At 42.1% G+C, this 20,786-nt stretch overlaps 1 protein-coding gene across 16 annotated transcripts in view; it reads right to left on the reverse strand.

Annotated features, from left to right (window-relative positions):
- Positions 1–240: 240 nt before the first annotated feature.
- The window catches only part of MICAL3 (microtubule associated monooxygenase, calponin and LIM domain containing 3), a 262,563-nt gene continuing 242,017 nt past the window's right edge, over positions 241–20,786 (reverse strand). For 14 of the 16 annotated variants that reach the window (XM_045588548.1, XM_045588555.1, XM_045588551.1 and 11 more), the window contains 4 exons: positions 5,700–5,765; positions 3,037–3,136; positions 2,833–2,906; positions 241–2,746 (listed from right to left, as the gene is read on the reverse strand). In XM_045588548.1, coding sequence (XP_045444504.1) covers positions 2,562–2,746; positions 2,833–2,906; positions 3,037–3,136; positions 5,700–5,765 — 425 coding nt within the window. In that variant the 3' untranslated portion in view covers positions 241–2,561. The remainder of the gene's footprint in view (positions 2,747–2,832; positions 2,907–3,036; positions 3,137–5,699; positions 5,766–20,786) is intronic. The other 2 variants (XM_045588550.1, XM_036455628.2) reach the window with 1 other exon arrangement.

Here is a 20,786-nt window from a genome sequence, read left to right on the forward strand (position 1 = left end):
AGGATCACTATGCCCACATCCCTTCCAGGCACTTCCTAAACTGCTTCCTTGGCCAAAACCGGTTTGACTCAGTGGATAGAGCATCGGCCTGTGGACTGAAGGGTCCCAGGTTTGATTCCAGTCAAGGGCATGTACCTTGGTTGCAGGCACATCCCCGGTAGGGGGTGTGCAGGAGGCAGCTGGTCAATGTTTCTCTCTCATCGATGTTTCTAGCTCTCTATCCCTCTCCCTTCCTCTCTGTAAAAAATCAATAAAATATATTTTAAAAATAAATAAAAATAAACTGCCTCCTTGTCCTGGAGTTAGCGGGAGCTACAATGGAGGGAGGCAGCTCTCCTGGGGCATGGTCAGGTATGGTGGCCTTTGAGAGGTGGAGGGTTAGGGAAAAGGCCACAAAGGCGATAAAGGTTCTGACCCAAGTCCAATTTTATTGGAAGTTGGGGTTTAAAGATGGACTCTAAACACCCTTCTCTCCCCCTTTTAAGAAAAGAGAATAAAAACAGAGACTCTGCCTGCCTCATCTGAAAACAAGAAGTGAAGTCAGAGCTGTGGTGGCTGCCAGCTGCACACTCCTAGATTTCCACAGGAGGAAGATGGCAGCTTCGGGACAAAGTGGAGAAGAAGACAGGTTCTTTGCTCCTTTATAGTGAGAACTAATGTTCAAGTTGAGGCACAGTGTGGTTTCCCATGGAAGTTCCAAGGTCAGCACGGATGCCCAATTTGTCCTGCCCTCAGGTGGCCTTTAAGAGTTGCCATGCCTCTGTTCTCTCTACATTGGCTCCTCTGCACAGGAGTTGGCTAGAACACCGTCCCAGTCTGGCCTGGCACTGGTGGGCCTCCTCCTTGGGCTCACCATAAGCTAATTCTGTGAGGGACAAGTGGTGATTCACCAGGTTTCCCCAGACAGTGGCTGAGCTAAAAGAAATAAGCAGTTTGGCTCAAGGAGAAAGTTACATGGTGCTTTATCATTCTTTGCCCCCCACCTGAAGATCCAGAAACTGTGGAGGTCTCGGCTGGAGCTGTTACCAGTTTGAAGAGACCAAACTAAACCCCAATACCTAAGACTAACCTGTGCATGTCTATCAAGTTGGATTTGAGGCTGGGCTGAGGGAATCCTAATCAGATGGATACAAGGTCCTACCAGGCACTGTCTCAGCCATCCTAGAAGAGGGCATACCCCCAATTTTGTATAATAAATGTGTTATGGGAGGTTAAAAAACCCTGGTACCAAAACTGAGAAAAAATGGGTTCTGCAGAGCCAATATTCCCACAGGAAGAGACAAGTGGCATCTGTGCTTGCTGGTCTGGCTTCAAACAGTGCTGACATGTCTCCTTGACAAGTAGGTGGTGTAGGCATAAAGTCTGGCGCTAGAGTGAGAACAAGGTATCAGGTGGAGGAGGAGGAAGATCCAGAAACAAAGTATAGGAGGGGACAGAAGAGCTGTGAGTGTGGGGACCGCATGAGGGACTCACTACTTTCTGATGTCAGTGGGGTCAGTAACTCTATAAAGAAGGTGATCTAATAAATAGATGTATGTAGTAAGAATGCAGGCAGGCTGGCATGGTTACCTCTGTCACTTTCACACCAGGTGCCAGGTGATCAGTGTTTTTAGTAAAGATATAAAAATGAATTTTTTTCAAGTATTAAAAAAATAAGTTAATTGAAAAAAGGAGTCTGAAGTGGGTGAGTGTCTTGTTAGATTATCAGCTTCATTTCAATGTGCAAATGCAGGAAAAACACCAAAGAGGGTTACTCCTGCCCCAGCTGAAGTTCTGAACAGTGACTGGGGCTTGAAATGTAAAGCCTCACCATCTCCCAAAGTCAATATTTTCCAGTGTTAAAATGGTTGTGAATTAAAAGCAAAATGCAGCAATATACAACCCTCAGGCCATAGACAGAGGGAGGCCTGGGGCATTTGGCCATGTGGAGTCCAGTGTGTGGTGTGGGGCTGGGGAGCAGACTCCTCCTGGATCCTCCTTACTTGCATAATGAACTCAGGAACTGGGATTCCCTCAGCTTCCAGGTGATGCAGGATAGGCATCACCCTGACTGGCCACAGCCTCTCCCACTCTTAGTTCACATGTGGTTTTCCTGGGAATCTCCTTTGTTTCTTTGGTGGTTCTTCAGGGAGCATGAAGACAGTTGCTGCTTCCTCTCTGTGGGGTGCAATCTGGTGGCTGTGGTTTTGACAGAGGGGGAGCAGCTTCCTTCTCTCATCACACATGCCTGCACAAGGGAGGGGGGGGGGATGCTGGTTACTGCGCATCCCTGGGGAACTTTCTTTTCCCCACATTAATTCTCTGCACTCCATGGCCTTCGCTCCTTGCACCAGGAAGTCAGGGTGAATCTATTCAAGGAGGCAGAAACACTTCAGATACTCATCTTCACTTGGTATTCCCCACAGCACAGACACTTGATCTGCTTTTTAAGAGGCATGGACATTTGAGTGCAAACTCACAGGAGCAGCTAGGCCTTCTCAGATCTTGGATCTAGGTGGTGTAGAAGAGCCCAGCTAGATCAGGTGGATTCTACAGATCAGCTAGTAGAGCATGATGGAAGCTCAGGACCAGTTTAGGCTGAAGCCCTTTGACAGCATGACAGCCTCCAAGTCCTTGTCTTCCTCTTTCTCTCGAAGGCGCTGTTCCTCTAGTAAGGCCACAAGGGCATCTCTCTGCTCCACCACCTCCAGCATCTCATTCAGGATCTTCTTCTCCTCTGACAATTCCTCTTCGGTCTTAAGGTGATCTGGACAGTAGCAAAAGACAGATCTGTAGGGCCAAGAGGCTACACCCAGCCTACCCATGTACAGCTTAGCCTTGTTCCCCTCTTACCTTCCATTGCCATTCGCTCCCGCAGTTCCTGCTGCAGTCGGCTCTGCCGGTCTTCCAGTTCCAGCTCCCGGGCGCTGGGAAGGTAGGAAAGGGAAAGGAGACAAGAAATAGTGACTTGGGGACCATATCTCTTTACCCCCTAAATTAGGAAGGAACTGTGCTCCTGCCATGATAGGCACTGAGCTCACAGCTGGGTCCACTCACAAGATCATCAGCTCTGACTCATAGCGCACCATGGCATTCTTCTCTTGCACCAGCCTGAACCACTCCTGCATCAGCTTGGGGTCATCCTTCTTGCCCATGCCTGCAGAAAGAGGGAGAGTCAGGCACATAAAGGGTTTGCTGTCTACTTGGCTAGCAGGAGTCATCATCACACTGGGGCAAATGTGCAAAGAGAGCAGAGCGAGATGCTGCAGGAACATTCCCAAGCCAGGTTGTGTTTGCCTGCTTCCCAAAAGGGGGCGCCATGCCCACCCCCAGGGCCTAATTGAGCCTGTACTTTGAGTTTGTCCTTCCCAGGGCCGCCCTCACCTCTCAGTAACCTGGTCACTACTAGTTTGGACCTCTCCTGCTCAGTGTTTTTTCTTTGGTATATTTTAAGTGCTTTGCCCTCTTTTTCCTTTTCCTTTTCTTCCCCTTTCTTCCCTTCCTTCCCTTTCTTCCCTTTCTTCCCTTCCTTCCCTTCCTTCCCTTCCTTCCCTTCCTTCCTTTCCTTCCTTCCTTCCTTCCTTCCTTCCTTCCTTCCTTCCTTCCTTCCTTCCTTCCTTCCTTCCTTCCATTTACTATTTACTTGGTACTTGCTAAGCACTAGGCCTGCTTTGAAGAAACTAGCCTAATGACGGAGGTAAATGTGAAGTTATATGCCACACTTGGTTTCTTTTTAAGTCACACTCACTAACTCAGCTCTTTCTGGGCACTGACCCCTTGGGGCCTCATCATTTCTTTTATCCTGACCAAATACTCTTCCATTGGATGCTATATGGTACATGAGATACATCCCAGGAAGGCTAGCACATTTCTTACTGAGGGCAAAAAAACAATAGCAGACCCTAAAGACTAAATGAGGTGGTACACTCACTCAACCCAACCACAGCAGCACTGTCTGGACTGGCACCTGCCTAACTCAGGCTGCCCTGCACCATGGCATTGCTGAGACCTAGACCTCCACCAGGAGTATCCTGACCCTGCTGGGCTTCATTGTAGTAGGAGGATGGACAAAAGAACTTTCCAAGGAATCAAACTATCCAAAGAGGGAAAAAACCTTTTCTTTGAAGCATAAAGAAGCTATAGTGTGGTCCTGCCTGAAGGCAAATGACAAACTATATTAGTGGTTCTTCAATGTTTTTTTAATTACAAACCATTTCGAGAATCTCAGGAAAGCTCGAGACTCCCTTCCTAGAAAAAAAATGCATGCATATACACCCAACAATTTAATTTCATAAAGAATTTCAGGGTGTTCATGGAATTCCTTAAATCCATCCATGGGCCCCAGGTGAAGAGGCACTGTCCTGGAAAGTCTTTCAAAGTGCTTTCCATTTTATGAGTAACTTGGTTGGATGTTCTATCCCAGTAAAGACTAGACCTAGAAACATATGGAGTACACCCTCAGCTGGGATGACCTCATGTATCAAACTCCTTACTCTCTGCTTTCGTACATTCTTCACACCTGACTTTTTTGCATGTTGTTCAAGGACAACTCTCTCTCTGCAATGCTGTTTGCTTGACACACATGAGGTCCAAGCCAGTTAGTCTTTCAATGGGGCCACACACTGGAGAGGCAGAAATGAATCACGTTCATACAAGCAGGGGTTAATGAATGCACTGTGTGGTGCACATGCAGCTGGGCTCCCAAGGTGAAGTCTTGTCCCTGAGTCCTACTCTGAAGGATGGAAGCTCCCTTCTGACTATCAAGCCTGCTACTGTGGAGTGTGTGTCGGAGTGTCTGGGGACCAAAGCTCTTCTCACCCAACCCAATAGACTTGGCTCTTTGGCTGTTAAAGCAGCCTACAGATCAGTTCCATGCATTCCTTTCTGAGTGTCTCTGCACAGTGTGCCCACATGACCATGGACGATGGAGCCTGATGCATGCAAGCTATCCAGTGTGGCAAGCTGTAGATGCACTAGGAAGCCACTTCCTCCTTCCCACCTCCCCAAAATCCCACAGGGAAACCTCCAAACACCATTCATGAGTTTTGGTAGATTGTTCACAGCCAATAAGCAAAAGTACATGGTGGGGTGGGTGAAAGTCAAATGTGAGCACCATGGAGAGCACAGGAAGAGATTAGCAAGGGTTAGTCATGAACACACTCCCCTTCCCCTTCCCACATGCCTTTTCAACAACAATCTTATCACCACAAAAGACTTCAAATCAGACAAACTTAAAAAAAAAAATTATCACACACACTCAGCAAGACACAGGGTAGAGAAGTTTGCTTTCAGTAGTTGTTTGGGAAAAAAACTGAGGGGCATTTGTATAGACCAGTCTTTGTAAGGACAGTATTCCTCGACTCTACCAATACAAATCGTTGCCACACAGGCAGGAGGTTCCTCACCTGTGAACCTGTCCCCTCTATCTGCTGGACTTGAGACTAAAAGGCCCAACCACAAATGGTGGTGCAATATCATGAACTCTCTGCCGCTGCTGAGACATCTACCTCGGAGGCTCTCTGGCTTTACTCCATGCCCCATTTCTCCCCTGAGACAGTCAAAGGGATACTGTACCTTGTAAGAAACTGCCACATACTCATGAAGTTTTGTAACAGGGCTATCAAGTGTCAGAGAAAGAAAGACAGCTGGGTGTGGCTCCCTCTTTAACTAATATTACTATGGCCTGAGAGGCAGTGGGATGAGGTTGGGAGTTACGTTACCTTCCTGGACACAGCAAGGGCAGAAGGAGAGAGGTCTACGCCGTGGAGTCCCGCCACTGGGCTCAACTTCAAGAAGGACCAAACAAAGAAGAGGAGGAGGAGACAGAGAAAGACAAAAAGAAGAGGAGGAGTAGTTTGGAAGTGAAGAGGGACAGGAAGACAGTGAAATAAAAAAATAAGCAAAGGACAAAAAGAATAAAAACGAGAAAGGAACAAAAGGAGGAAAAGAAAAAAACAAAACAAGAAATAGAAAGGCAGAAAAAAGGGAAACAATGTCTACAAATGAATTAAGTCCCTTTTTTGGCATGGAAACTCAGTAGAGAGACCCAGGCCTGGGTGACCACCATCAGCAACTGTTTAGCACCCATTCACTTTGACCACTGGGGGCAGGTGACAGGTGAATTGAAGAGCAGCAGAATACTGTCATATAGTAAGGTATGTTTCATCATATTCTAGTGATGCATGCAATAATCAAGGATAGTGCTTTATCACTTCAAAACACTCTCACACATGTTATTTCATTGATCCATACATTGGTGGCCACCTGAATGACTATTAGTATTTCTATTTTCAAATGGGTGATATGAAGATCAAAGAAGTTAAATGTGGCACAACCTGACTAAAATCTGGATTTTCCTTTCCCATGCTGAACTAAGTTTGCCCTCTTAAAAGGGGCAACAAAGGCTCTAGGTCAGTGGTTCTCAACCTTTCTAATGCCGTGACCCTTTAATACAGTTCCTCATGTTGGACCCCCAACCATAAAATTATTTTTGTTGCTATTTCATAACTGCAATTTTAATGAATTAATGAATCATAATGTAAATATGTCAATGAATCATAATATAAATATCTGTGTTTTCTGATGGTCTTAGGCAATCCTGCTAGTGGTTCTCAACCTGTGGGTCATGGCATTAGAAAGGTTGAGAATCACTGCTCTAGGTAAATCTAACAATAGGTAGCTACCGGAAACTGAGTCATACACAGATCCTATTCATAATGCCAGGCCTGGAAAAGAGTGGTACTGTCACCCTGTCCTCCAGTTATAGAGGCCAGTGAAGCTCGGACCTGACTTAAGATCTTGCCTTTCTAAGTTAGGGGTGCTCTCCACACTACCACTTTGCCTCTGACCCACGAGCCACCTCACTCTAAGTCCTGCCTCTTCTGTGGAGCAGTTGGCAGTTGGAAAAAGCAAACAATCTTATGGCAACTCCCCCTTCTCTATACTTATCTGTCTATATTCCCATCTTCCTCTTACTTTCTCATGAAGGCTTTGTCTAAAACACTTCACCTCAAAGTACTGCACCCTCCTCTCCTACCCTATTAGTTAATTGAGTGAAATGTTAGCCTACCTGAAAAACACCAAACTAACTGGCTGGCCTCAGGATCCTGAGTGTAGATGATCATCTGTGATGTACACAAACCCAACATGACTTAAGTCCTTTTGGTTGTCAAAATCCCCTGAGACTGAGAGGCAAAGGTCTGGCAGTTTTCTCACAAGGAGAGGTGAGGATGGTAGGAAGTACGGAGGCGCTAAAGGATTGACTGAGTTCCCACAGACAGAGATGAAGTCTGGAAGGATATCTCAGCTATGGGAGGTTCCCACTGAGAACTTTGGGGTCTTAAACCCCAAGCTGGGCTCCCCAGCTCAGAGCATCAGAACTAAGAAAGGTGCCCACATAACATCTGGCTGTGAAAAGTAGCAGGGTTTCTGTCTTAAGGGACCAAAACAAAATTTTGTGTGCCACCACTCACCTGGGGATCTGGTAGAGGGAGGGCAGAGTGGACTGGAGCTGAGTGAGCAAGCTAGGATTGGGAGCTCTGGAGTTGGAGCTTGGAGGGCAGCCACCCTGGTTTCCTGTGCTGAGTAATTTCCTCATGCTCGGGGGAAGTTTTTCTCTGGTGGTGGAATTTTGTTATCCAAGCAGTTTTGACTGAGGGGGAAGGCAGTAGCCCCCCTGTTAGAGAACCTCTTGCTCTACACTGTGGTCAATAGCCTGAGTCTAATCAAGTCTAAGAGTCAACTGAACTTGAGGCAGAGGCAGGTCTCAGGAGGTTTTAAGTCTTTTCCTCATCTAATCGTGGGCCCAGGGCTATGAAAAGTAGACATTGGTGCACATCTTGGTCCTTTCCAAAGGCATCCTGCCGCAGCAGAGAGAGTCACAAGCTGTGGATTGCAGACAAGGTACTCAGTGCCAAACAAGGTACTCAGGGCCAGTCACAAAAAAGGGTTTGACATTGCCTAGGCTGGTTTGGCTCAGTGGATAGAGGGTTGTCAGCCTGAGGACCAAAGTGTTCAAGGTTTGATTCCAGTCAATGGCACGTACCTTGGTTGTAGGCTCCTCCTTAGGATGAGGAGGCAACCAATTGAAGTGTTTCTCTCATCAATATTTCTATTTTTCCCTCTCTATTCCACTCTCTCTAAAAATCAATGGAAAAATATCCTTGAGTGAGGCTAAAAAAAAGTGTCTGGCATTGTCCTGCCCTAGATATTGAGAGTTATAGCAGATCTACTTAATACACTGACACAAATCCTAACTGACAGAGAAAAGTGGAGACAAAACAAAAACAAAAACAAAAACAAACAAACAAATCCTAAATGAAAGAACAAAAGAATTCTCCAGAAGAAGAGCTAAATAAAATGGAGTTAAGAAATTTATCAGGCATAGAGTTCAGAATAATGATGGTAAAGATGCTCAACAGCATGAGAAAATATATAGTAACTATGAAGAAAGACACAGCATAAATAAAGAACTAAGTGGAAAGAATATACAGAAGATTAAGGGAAGCTGAGGATCGCATCAGTGAATTAAAAGATAGGGCAGAAAAAAATCACTTAGAGGACCAAAAAGAAAAAGCAATTAAAAAACAGGAGGACAGCTTAAGGGAACTGTGGGACAACATGAAACATGACAATATTCACATAATAAGTATGCCAAAAGGTGAAGAAAATGAGCAAGGGATAGAGAACATGTTTGAATAAATAATGGCAGAAAACTACCCAAACCTGGTGAAGGAGAAAGTTTAGGAGGCACAGAGAGTCCCAAATAAGAAGAACACAAACAAGTCCATGCACAGACACATAATAATTAAAATGGCTCAGTGGTTGAGCATTGATCTATGAACCAGGAAGTCATGGTTTGATTCCTGGGCGGGGCACATGCCTAGGTTGTGGGCTTGATCCCGTGAGGTGTGTGTAGGAGGCAGCTGATTGATGATTCAATTTCATCATTAATGTTTCTATCTCTCTCTCCCTCTTCCTACCTCTCTGAAATCAATAAAAATAATTTAAAAATGCCAAAAACTAAAGACAAAGAGAGAATCTTAAAGGCAGCATGATAAAAGCAAACTGTTACCTACAAAGGAGCTCCCATAAGGCTGACACCTGATTTCTTATCAGAAACTCTACAGACCAGAAGGGAATGGAATGAAATATTCAAGATAATGAAAGCAAAGATCTGAAAACAAGATTACTACACCCAGCAAGGCTAGCATTCAAAATAGAAGGTGAAATAAAGAGCTTCCCATACAAAAAAGAGGCTAAAAGGAGTTTATCACCACCAAACCAGGATTGTAAGAAATGCTAAAGGGACTGCTGTAATTAGAAGTACAGAGAGAAACATAGGTATACAGAATTAAAATTGAAATAAATAAGTACAATAATAATACTGTACCATCAACAATAATCTTTAATATAAATGGTTTAAATGCTCCAATCAAAAGACATAAAGTAGCTAAATAGATTTAAAAAAAAACATGACCCAATTATATGCTATCTACAAGAGACCCACCTAAGAACAAAACAATCACACAGGATGACAATGAAGAGATGGAAAAAAATGTTTCCATGAAAATAGAAATAAAATAAAAAAGCTGGAGTAGCAATAATCATATCTGGCAAAATAGACTTCAAAATGAAGGCCATCACAAGAGACAACAAAGGTCACTATATAATACTAAAGGGAATGATCCAACAAGAGGATATAACCGTGGTAAACATATATGTACCCAATATAGGAGCACCTAAATATATAAAAAACATTTTCATGGTATTTTAAAGGAGAGATAGAAAACAATACAGCTATAGTAGGGGACTTTAACACCATACTGACTTCACTGGATAGATCTTTGATCTTAACAGGGAAATAGTGAACCTAAAGGACACACTGGATCAGATGGATTTAATTGACAATTATAGAACATTACACCCCAAAGCTGAAGAATATACATTCTTCTCAAGTGTACATGGGTCATTCTCAAAGATAGACCATATATTAGGACAAAAAACAAGTCTCTACAAGTTCGATAAGATTGCAATCATATCAAGCATCTTCTCAGATCATAGTGCAATGAAATTAGAAATCAACTACAGTAAAAACACTCAAACACATGGAGGCTAAATAGCATGTTATTAAACAATGAATGGGTTACCAAGGAAATCAAGAAAAACATCAAACACTTCCTGGAAACAAATGAAAATGAACACACAACCCCAAATGTATGGGACACAGCAAAACCAGGCCTGAGAGGGAGATTCACAGCACTACAGGCCTTCCTCAAAAAACAAACAAACAGACTTACAGCCAAGATGGGGGTGTAGGTAAACACATAAACTGCTGCCTCACACAACAATTTCAAAACTACAATGAAAAGACAAAATGTCTATCACGTAGAACCATTGGAAAGCTGTCTGAATGGAAGTTCTATAACTAGGAGGAAAGAGAAAAGGTCATTCAATGCACAAGCTCTGAAGAGCTGAGGTATGGGGGCGTGTGCGAACCGGGCTGGCAGCGGGCATTGCTTTCTTCAATCTGAAGTATAATAAAACAAGCTCCTGATTTTTCTGAAATCCAGTTTTTGGGGAGACATGGAGCGACCCAAACTCCTATGGGGAGAAGCTGGACTGTCTGCTATTGGGTCGGAAAGTGAGCGTGGCTTGCTTACTGAGCTGTGTGCAGGAATAACTGTTTGCTGTGCTGGAGTGTGGGACATGGGAATGCGGTTGGAGGAGCAGGGACAGCTGGCTGGCAGCCATCACTGTTTGCCAGGCCCTAGCCTGGTGAAGGCCTGAGACCCCGCCCTGCACAACCTACAAATCAACTCATGCTCCAAGTAGTGGCTTTTGCATATGAATGGCCTTCCCTATCTCAGCTTAACCTAGCAAACTTGCAACCCAGTTCAGACAGCTCCAAAACCTCCAAACCCCAAACAAAGAGGAGAAAATTGTAGTTTTCACTGTAACTCCTGTAGGGTGGCCTCAGACAGTAGCTGACCTGCATCCCAGTGGAGATCCAGAAGCCAATGTACCTAGTGGTCAGTGTGAGACACTGGATTTCAACTCTTCACATCCATAAGTGACACACTCAAGAGGCAGACTCAGTGAGCACCCATTGAAACAAGTCCTGAACCATAAGCGTGTCTCTACAGTGCAACAGTTCTTCCATTATAAACACAGCGGGTCCTCACAGCCAATTGGCCTGAAGGTCAATTCCTCCCAGTGTACCAACAGCAATCAAGGCTTAACTACACCAAGACTTTGCACTCAGCCCACAAAGGGGTACACCAAGAGTGTCCACCTCAGGTGAATGGGGAGGCTGAGCTACTGGCCGCTATAGGTCACCTACCACAGAAAGCCACTCCGTCAACACAGGGAAGCAGTCAAAATGCAGAGACAAAGAAATATGTCAAAAATGAAAGAAATGGAGGAAAGCAAACTACTGGACAACATAGAGTTCAAAATCACATTTAGAAGGTTACTCAAGAATCTTCTAAAAACCGCTGAGAAACTTGATGAGACCTCCGAGGAGCTTAGTAAGACATTCAAGCACCTTAATGAGAATAAAAAAAAAGAAAAAAGGAAAAAAAAAAAAAAAAGGAAAAGGACCAGTCAGAAATTAAGCATACATTGTCTGAAATAAATAATATATGAAATCTCAACGGTAGATCAATGTACCCCAAGAATCAAAACAAAGATTTGAAATGTGAGGAAACAAAAAACGCAGAAAAACAAAAAGAAAAAAGAATCCAAAAATATGAAGATAGTGTAGGAGCCTCTGGGACAACTTTAAGCATAGCAACATCCGAATTTTTGGGGTGCCAGAAGAGAGAGAGCAAAATATTAAAAATCTATTTAAAGAAATAATGATAGAAAACTTTCCCTACCTGGTGAAAGAAATAGACTTACAAATTCAGGAAGTGCACAGAACCCTAAACAAGAGGAATCCAAAGAGGACCACACCAAGACACATCATAATTAAAATGCCAAGAGCAAAAGACAAAGAGAGAATCTTGAAAGCAGCAAGAGTAAAACAGTTAGTTACCTACAAAGGAGTACCTGGTTGATTTCTCAACAGAAACTATGCATGTCAGAAGGGAGTGGCAAGAAATATTCAAAGAGATGAACAGCAAGAACCTACAACCAAGATTACTCTACCCAGCAAAGCTATCATTCAGAATTGAAGGTCAGATAAAGAGCTTCACAGACAAGACAAAGCTAAAGGAGTTCATCACCACCAAACCAAGATTACATGAAATGCTGAGGGTATTCTTTAAGAAGAGGAAGAAGAAAAAGGTAAAGATAAAAATTACGAACAACAAAATGACATAAAATACATACCTACCAACAAGTGAATCTAAAAATCAAGTGAATAAAAAATCTGAAGAACAGAATGGACTGGTGAATATAATAGAATCAGGGACATAGAAAGGGAGTGAACTGTCAATTCTCAGGGGGAAAGGGGTCTGAGGGGTGTGGGAAGAGATTAGACAAAAATCTTACTCCTATGGATGAAGATAGTGGCGGGGGATAAGGTCATGGGGTGGGGTGGGGATCAGGTGGAGGGGTGCTATCGGGGGGGGGGGAGGGGAAGAGGGAGGAACACTTGTAATAATCTGAACAATAAAGATTTATTAAAAACAATTAAAAAAATAAAATTATCATACCAAAGAAAACTAAAAACAAACAAACAAAAAGAAAAATTAATAATAAACAATTAGCCTGGACCGGTTTGGCTCAATGGATAGAGCGTCGGCTTGGGGACCGAAGGGTCCTGGGTTCGATTCCGGTAAAGGGCATGTACCTTGGTTGGGGGCATATCCCCAGTAGGGGGTGTGCAAGAGGCAGCTGATCGATGACTCTCTCTCATCGATGTTTCTAGCTCTCTATCTCTCTCCCTTACTCTCTGTATAAAAAAATCAATAAAAATATATTTAAAAATAATAATAATAAACAATTAACCCTTGAGTTAAATCATTAGAAAGAGAACAACAGGAAAAGCCCAGAGTAAGTAATAGGAAGGAAATAATAAAGATTAGAGCAGGTTAAATGACATGGAGACTAAAAAAAACAATACAAAAAATCACTGGAATCAAGAGCTGGTTCTTTGAAAAGATAAACAAGACTGATGAACTGTTAGCTAGATTCATCAAGAAACAATGAGAGAGGATCCAAGTAAACAAAATCAGGAATGAAAGCAGTGAAGTAGAAAGAAACCAAGATTGGCGGCATAGGATAGACACCTGAATGCAGCCTACCACAACAAATTTGAATTTAGAACTGGAAAACAGGGGAGGCATTGCCCTGAAATGCTGGACAGCTAGCTGAGAGGAGGCTCTGCCATCTGGGAAGGAGAGAGAAGGCACGCTGAACCTCAGGAACTGTGAAGGTACAGAGAACTGTGTGCACGAAAAGGCGCTGGCTTACTCCCGGCACACGGAGAGGAAGGGCTGGACCGAGATTGCTGCTGGCTTAACTCCTGGCAAGCAGAGAGGGTGGACAGCTAATGCGTGGCTGGCTTTCTTGTTCAAGAGGAAAACAGAATCAGCCTATTGCTCTGATAGACGGCCCCAGACAGGGAGAGGCCAGACTATCAGGCAGTGGGCAGAGATCTCTTGGAGGTGTGTGAAGCCAGAGGCCATTATTGCAGGACTTGGGGAGGAGCCAAAGGGAAAACAAAGTTTGTCTGCACCAACCCGAGACTCCACCCCATCCAAGCTGAGCACAGAAGTTCTCCCAGAGGCTGGCTTTCTCTAAGGAGGAACTGGCCGGAATCCAAAGCTTGTCTGCGCCTTTACCAAAGAGGTGTGAGCGCCTGAAACCAATCTTCCAAAACTCTCCACGAACAGGACTTTTCTAAGGCGAGACTGACAGGGAACCAAAGATTGTCTGCGCCACCCCGAGTCCCCGCCCTATCCAAGCGGAGTACAGAAGCCCTCCTAGCTGAGACACTGCTGATCCTCACAGCCAATTGGCTTGGAGATCAATGCTTCCCAGTGATACCAACAATAAACAAGGCTTAACAACAAGACTGCACACACAGCCCACAAAGGGCTACACCAAGACTGTCCACTTCAGGTAACTGGGAAGGCTGTGCTACTGGGCTCTGCCAGAACACAAAGCTATTCCTTCAAATCAGGGAAACAACTAAAATGCAGACAAGAGGAAGGGCACAAAAGAAGGAGATGGAGGAAAAGATTGGACATTGAGTTCAAAACTACAGTTATAAGGTTATTCAACAATATCCTAAAAAAGGCTGATAAAATAACTGAGACCTATGAGGATATGAAAAGGGAGCAACTGGAAATAATAAGGGATCAACTAGGAATGAAGAAAACATTGTCTGAAATAAAAAATATTATACAAAGTCCTAAAAACAGACTGGAAGATTGCAAGAATCAAGACAAAGATTTAGAACACAAAGAGCCAGAGGACACTCCTCTGCAGAAGCGAGAAGATAAGAGAATCCAGAAAGTTGAAGATAGTGTAAGAAACCTCTGGGACAATTTCAAGCGAACCAACATCAGAATTATGGGGATCCCAGAAGAAGAGAGAGAGCAAGATACCAAAAGAATACTGGAAGAAATAGTGACAGAAAACTTCCCCCACCTGGAGAAAGAAATAGACTTACAAGTCCAGGAAGCATGCAGAACTCCAAACAAAAGGAATCCAAGGAGGACCACACCAAGACACATCATAATTAAAATTCCAAGAGCAAAAGACAAAGAGAGAATATTAAAAGCAGCAAGAGCAAAGCAAGTAGTTACCTATAAAGGAGCACCCATACGATTGTCAGCTGATTTCTCAACAGAAACCATGCAGGCCAGACAGGAATGGCTAGAAATATTTAAGGTGATGAATAGCAAGAACCTACAGCCAAAAATAATCTACCCAGCAAAGCTATCACTCAGAATCAAAGGCCAGCTAAAGAGCTTCACAAATAAAAAAAAAGCTAAAAGAGTTCATCACCACCAAACTAGAATTATATGAATTGCTAAAGGGGGTTATTTAGGAAGAGGAAGATGATAAAGATAAAAATTATGATCAACAAATATGTAACTATCAACAAGTGAATCTAAAAACCAAGGGAATTAAAAAATCTGATGAACAATATTAACTGTTGAATATAATAGAATCAGAGGTATGGAAGGGGAGTGGACTGACGATTCTCGGGTAAAAGGGGAGTGGGGGTTCAGGAAGAGCCTGAACAAAAACTGTGCACCTATGGATGAGGACAATGGGGGATGGGGAAAGGACAGAGGGTGGGGTGGGAACCTGGTGGAGGGGAGCAATTGAGGAGGGAAGAGGATCACATTTGTAATAATCTGAACAATAAAGATTTATTAAAAAAAAAAAGTTAGGAGCACAGGGTTGCTTACTTTCAATGAATGGTTTTCGTGATTTTTCTTTTGTTCCATGTTTGTTCTGATGTTATTTATTGAAATGTAATTTTATGTCTGATTGATTTGGTAATACAAACTTTTGGCTTAAAAAAAAAGAAAAGAAAAAGAAAGCAGTGAAGTAACCAGAGATCACAGAAATACAATGGATTGTAAGAAAATATTATGAGCTACTATATGGCAACAAGCTGGACAATGTGAATGAAATGGACAAATTCCTAGAAAAAAACAATATTCCCAAACTGAATCAGAAAGAATCAGGAAACCTGAAGAGGCCAATAACAACTGATGAAATTGAACAAGTAATAAATAAGTAAAAACTCCCAGCAAACAAAAGCCCAGATCCGGATGGCTTCACAGGGGAGTTTTACCAAACATTCAAAAAAGAATTAACATCTATTCCAGAAAAATCCAAGAGGAAAGAACACTTCCAAGCTCTTTCTATGAAGCCAGCATTATCCTAATCCTAAAACCAGGTAAAGATATGACAAGGAAACAGAACTACAGGCCAATATCAGTATAAACATAAATGCTAAAATCCTCAACAAAATATTAGCAAATCAGTTCCAACAATATATTAAAAAGATCATATACCATGACCAAGTTTACTTGGATCCTCTCTCATTGTTTCTTGATGAATCTAGCTAACAGTTCATCAGTCTTGTTTATCTTTTCAAAGAACCAAGTGGGATTTATGCCAGGGATACAAGGTTGGTACAATATTTGGGCCTGTGGATCATGGGTCCTTGGTTCGATTCCAGTTGAGGGCACGTACCTTGGTTACAGGCTCCTCCATGGCCCAACTCCTGCTTGGGGCTCATTTAGGAGGCACCCAATCAATGTGTTTCTCTCACATCGATGTTTCTTTCTGTCTTTCCCTCTCTCTTCTACTCTCTCTAAAAATCAATGGAAAAATATCCTAGGGTGAGGATTAACAACAACAACAACAAAACTCACATCATCATATCAATAGATACAGAAAAAGCATTAGACAAAATCCAACACACATTTTTTATAAAAACTATCAACAAAGTGAGAATAGAAGGAGCATATCTCAACAAAGTAAAGGCCATATGAACCTACAGCCAACATCATACTCAATGGGCAAAAACTAAAAGCATTTCCTCTAAAAACAGAAACAAAATAGGGATGCCTTCTTTTACTACTATTGTTCAACATAGTACTGGAAGTCCTAGCCATAACAGACAAGTAGAAGAAATAAAAGGCATCCAAATTGTAAAGGAGGAAGTAAGACTGTCATCTGCAGATGACATGATACTTTACATAGAAAACCCTAACGACTCTACCAAAAAACTACTAGATTTAATAAATGAACTTGGCAATGTAGCAGGATACAAAATTAATACCCAGAAATTAATGGCATTTTTATACTCCAATAATGAATTGTCCAAATGAGAAACTAAACAAACAATCCCCTTTACCATTACAACAACAAAATTAAGATATTAGGAATAAACGTAACCAAGTAGAAAGAAGACTTAGGAAAATAAAAGTGGAAGAATATATTGTGTTCATGGAGTGTTAGAATTAACATAATTAAAATGATCATATAGCCCTAACTGGTTTGGCTCAGTGGATAGAGTGTTGGCCTGCGGACTAAAAGGTTCCAGGTTCCATTCTGGTCAAGGGCATGAACCTTGGTTGTGGGCACATCTCCATTAGGAGGTGTGCAGGAGGGAGCTGATCGATGTTTCTCTCTCATCAATGTTTCTAGCTCTCTATTCCTCTCCCTTCCTCTCTGTAAAAAAAATCAATAAAATATATTAAAAAAAATAAAATGACCATACTACCCAAAGCAATCTATAGATTTAATGCAATCCCTATTAAAATACCAATGGCATTTTTAACAGATCTAGAACAAATACTTCAAAAACTTATAGGGAGCCGAAACCGGTTTAACTCATTGGATAGAGCATCTGCCTATGAACTGAAAGGTCCCAGGTTCGATTCCGGTCAATGGCATGTGCATCCCCAGAAAGGGGTGTGCAAGAGACAGCTGATCGATGATTCTCTCTCATTGATGTTTCTAACTCTCTATCCCTCTCTCTTCCTCTCTGTAAAAAAAATCAATAAAATATATTTAAAAAAAAACTTATATGGAATCAACAAAAACCCCAAATAGCCCCAGCAATCTTGAGAAAGAAAAACAAGGTTGGAAGGATCACAATCCCAGATATCAAGTTATTCTCCAAAGCCACTGTAATCAAAACAGCCTGGTATTGGCATAAGAACAGGCATATAGATTATGCAATAGAACAGAGATTCCAGAAATCAACTCAAGCCATTATGCTCTATTAAAATTTGACAAAGTAGTCAAGAGCATATAATGGAGTCAAGACAATCTGTTCATTAAATGATGCTGGAAAAATTGGACAGATACATGCAGAAAAATTAAACTAGACCACCAACTTACACCATACACAAGAATAAACTCAAAATGGAACAAGACTTAAAATAAGCTGTGAAACCATAAAAATCCTGAAAGAAGCTATAGGCATATCTCAGACATTTTGCAGATATACCTCCTAAGGCAAAGGAAACTTCTAAGGAGAAAATAAACATTGGGACTAAAGTCAAAATAAAAAGCTTCTGCACTGCAAAAGAAACCATCAATAAAATATAAAGAGAACTACCTGTATGAAAGAACATATTTGGCAATGATATATTTGATAAAGGGTTAATATCCAAAATATATAAGGAACTCATACAATTTAACAAAAAGAAGACAAACAATCCAATTTAAAAATGGATATAGGACCTAAATTGGCACTTTTCTAAAGCCACAGTGGACATAGAGAATGCCAAGAGAGATATGGAAAAATGCCTAGTCACCAATCATCATCAAAGAGATGCAAATTATAATGACAACGAGGTATCACCTTACAGATGTCAGAATAGCTACCATCAACAAATTAACAAATGACAACTGCTGAGGATGATGTGGAGAAAAGGGATCCCTAGTACACTGCTGGTGGGAATGCAGACTGGTGCAGCCATTATGAAAAACAATATGGAGTTTCCACAAAAAATTAAATATGAAACTGCCATTTGATCCAGTGGTCCCACTTCTTGGAATGAGACATGAAACACCAATCAGAAAGAATATATGCACCCTAATGTTTATAATAGCATAATTTACAATAGCTAAGATGTGGAAACAGCCCAAGTGCTCATGAGTAGAGGAGTGGATAAAAAAGCTGTGGCACATTTATACTGTGGAAATCTATGTAGCAGTGAAAAAGAGGGATCTTGTACCCTTTGAAATAAGTCAGTCAGAGAAAGACTATCTCATGCATAGGTGCAATCTAATAGCAAAATAAAATGATAAACTAAATAGTTCCAGAGATATAGAAGCATGGAACAGACTGTGGAATCTCAGAGGGAAAGCGGGGGTGGGTGGGTGGGAAAAGATCAACCAAAGAACTTGTATATGTATAACCCATGGGCACAGACAACAGGGTGGTGAAGGCCTGGTGGGGGTGGTTTAAAAGGAGTCAATTGGGGGAAAAAGGGACATATGTAATACTTTCAACAATAAAGATTAAAAAAAAAAAGCACACAACAAACAAACAAACAGAAATCCAATGTTAGGGCCTAATACTATATACTAAAAACATGAAGAAAATGGGCTTTTTGTGAGTTGAGCTACTACCGTGCTTCCCCGAAAATAAGACATCCTCCGAAAATAAGACCTAGTGCATCTTTGGGAGCAAAAATTAATATAAGACACTGTCTTATTTTTGGGGAAACAGGGTATTTATAATTGTATTTCCACATGAAAATACAAATTTTCAAATAATCAAGTCACAACCATCATATGTCATCCTTTTAGGCTCAGAATCTGCCCCTTCCCTTTTGATACATCTGGTTTCATGAACAAAAATCTGTAAAACACCTCAGAGTTAAGTACTTCCCTTTTAGCTCTACTTTTGGAAAATCCTGCATATAGGAAGAGATTCTGTTTTATTTTTTACTTCCTCTTGTCCTCCAAGGTATCATAGGTAGGCAAGAGGCATGCTTAGTTCTTAGTCACATTTTGAGGCTCCACTTTCTTGCTACAGGGAGCCTGGGCTAGTCTTTGTGGGCAACTGTCTGGGGCAGACTTCCATTTCTCACACTTGTTTTTGGCTATAATGCCACAATATTTACTGATAACTGAACTAGCATTGCAGAAGTACCTTTTTATCCAATTCAATCTATTGATACAACCAGAATTTCATTCTTTTTTACCCCTAAGAAACATCAGGGACATTACCTTTCATTTCCAAGCTCAATCAACTAAATTAAACTTGCAGAAAGCCAGATTGGGAAAATTTCTTGGTGATGTAGGTATAAGGAATGGGGCTTTCACTAATCTTTCTTTTTTAAAAAGCAAATATTTTTTTTAAAATAAGAAGAGATTCTTTTTTATTTTGATTTCCTCTTCACCTTCAAGAGAGTGTAAGGGAAAGAGAAATAGAAACATCTATGAAAGAGAAACATCCATCAGCTAACTACTGAATGCCCCCTACTTGGGATCAAGTCCCCAACTTGGGCATGTGCTATGACTGGGAATGGAACCAGCAACCTCTTGGTGAATGGGATGATGAGCCACACTAGCCAAGCCTGATTTTCCTTTCTGCATTGTTCAGGTTATGTAGTCTGAAGCAAGGGAAGATTGGCCAAGCCAAATATTTTGTTGACTAAGATTATACTCAACTGTTCTGCCTCCTTAACCCAGAAACCTATTTGCTCCATATCAATAAATGCCATGCCCGATATGAGGTAGCCTTTGCATTGTTTGTAAAACTGAGGTGCCCAGTCCCAAAAGCAGGGGCAATGACAGATGCTGTGACCCTACAAGGGAGTAAAGGTGGCTGGCTGAAAAGCTGCAGAGTGGTAAGCTGGAAGGTCTATGTCCAGTAGCTCAGTCTATACACATATGACAGGGCTACGGGAGTGCCTTGTGTTATAAAACTTAGTACAGATAAATCTTAAGATTGCGGCATAGCTAAATGCCTGTACTTGCTGCCACCCACAACCACATAAAAATTATAAGTAAAATACAGAACAAGTATCATCCAGAACCAAGAGAAAGTTGGCTGAATGGAAGTACTACAGTTAGAGAGGTAAAGAAGAAAGCACACTGAGACTGGTAGGAGGTGCAAAGGCACTGAACAGGCTGGCCCAGCACTTGGGTGTGCCGTTCTTTTAATTGGGAGGGAGATTGCCTCTGCGGAGACTCCCAGAGGAGCAAGGAGTCCCAGCCCCAAACCAGACCCCCCAGCCCGGGGTCCCAGGGCTGGGGAAAGAAGTCCCTACAGGCCATAAGAACTACAGACTGTAAAGACCGGTGCAGATTGGGGCTGAGTGACACAAAGGCTGCCTGGAGACCCAGCTGCTCCTCTTAAAAGG

Source organism: Pipistrellus kuhlii, unplaced genomic scaffold, assembly GCF_014108245.1.
Source record: "Pipistrellus kuhlii isolate mPipKuh1 unplaced genomic scaffold, mPipKuh1.p scaffold_m20_p_3, whole genome shotgun sequence".
NCBI lineage: Eukaryota > Metazoa > Chordata > Mammalia > Chiroptera > Vespertilionidae > Pipistrellus > Pipistrellus kuhlii.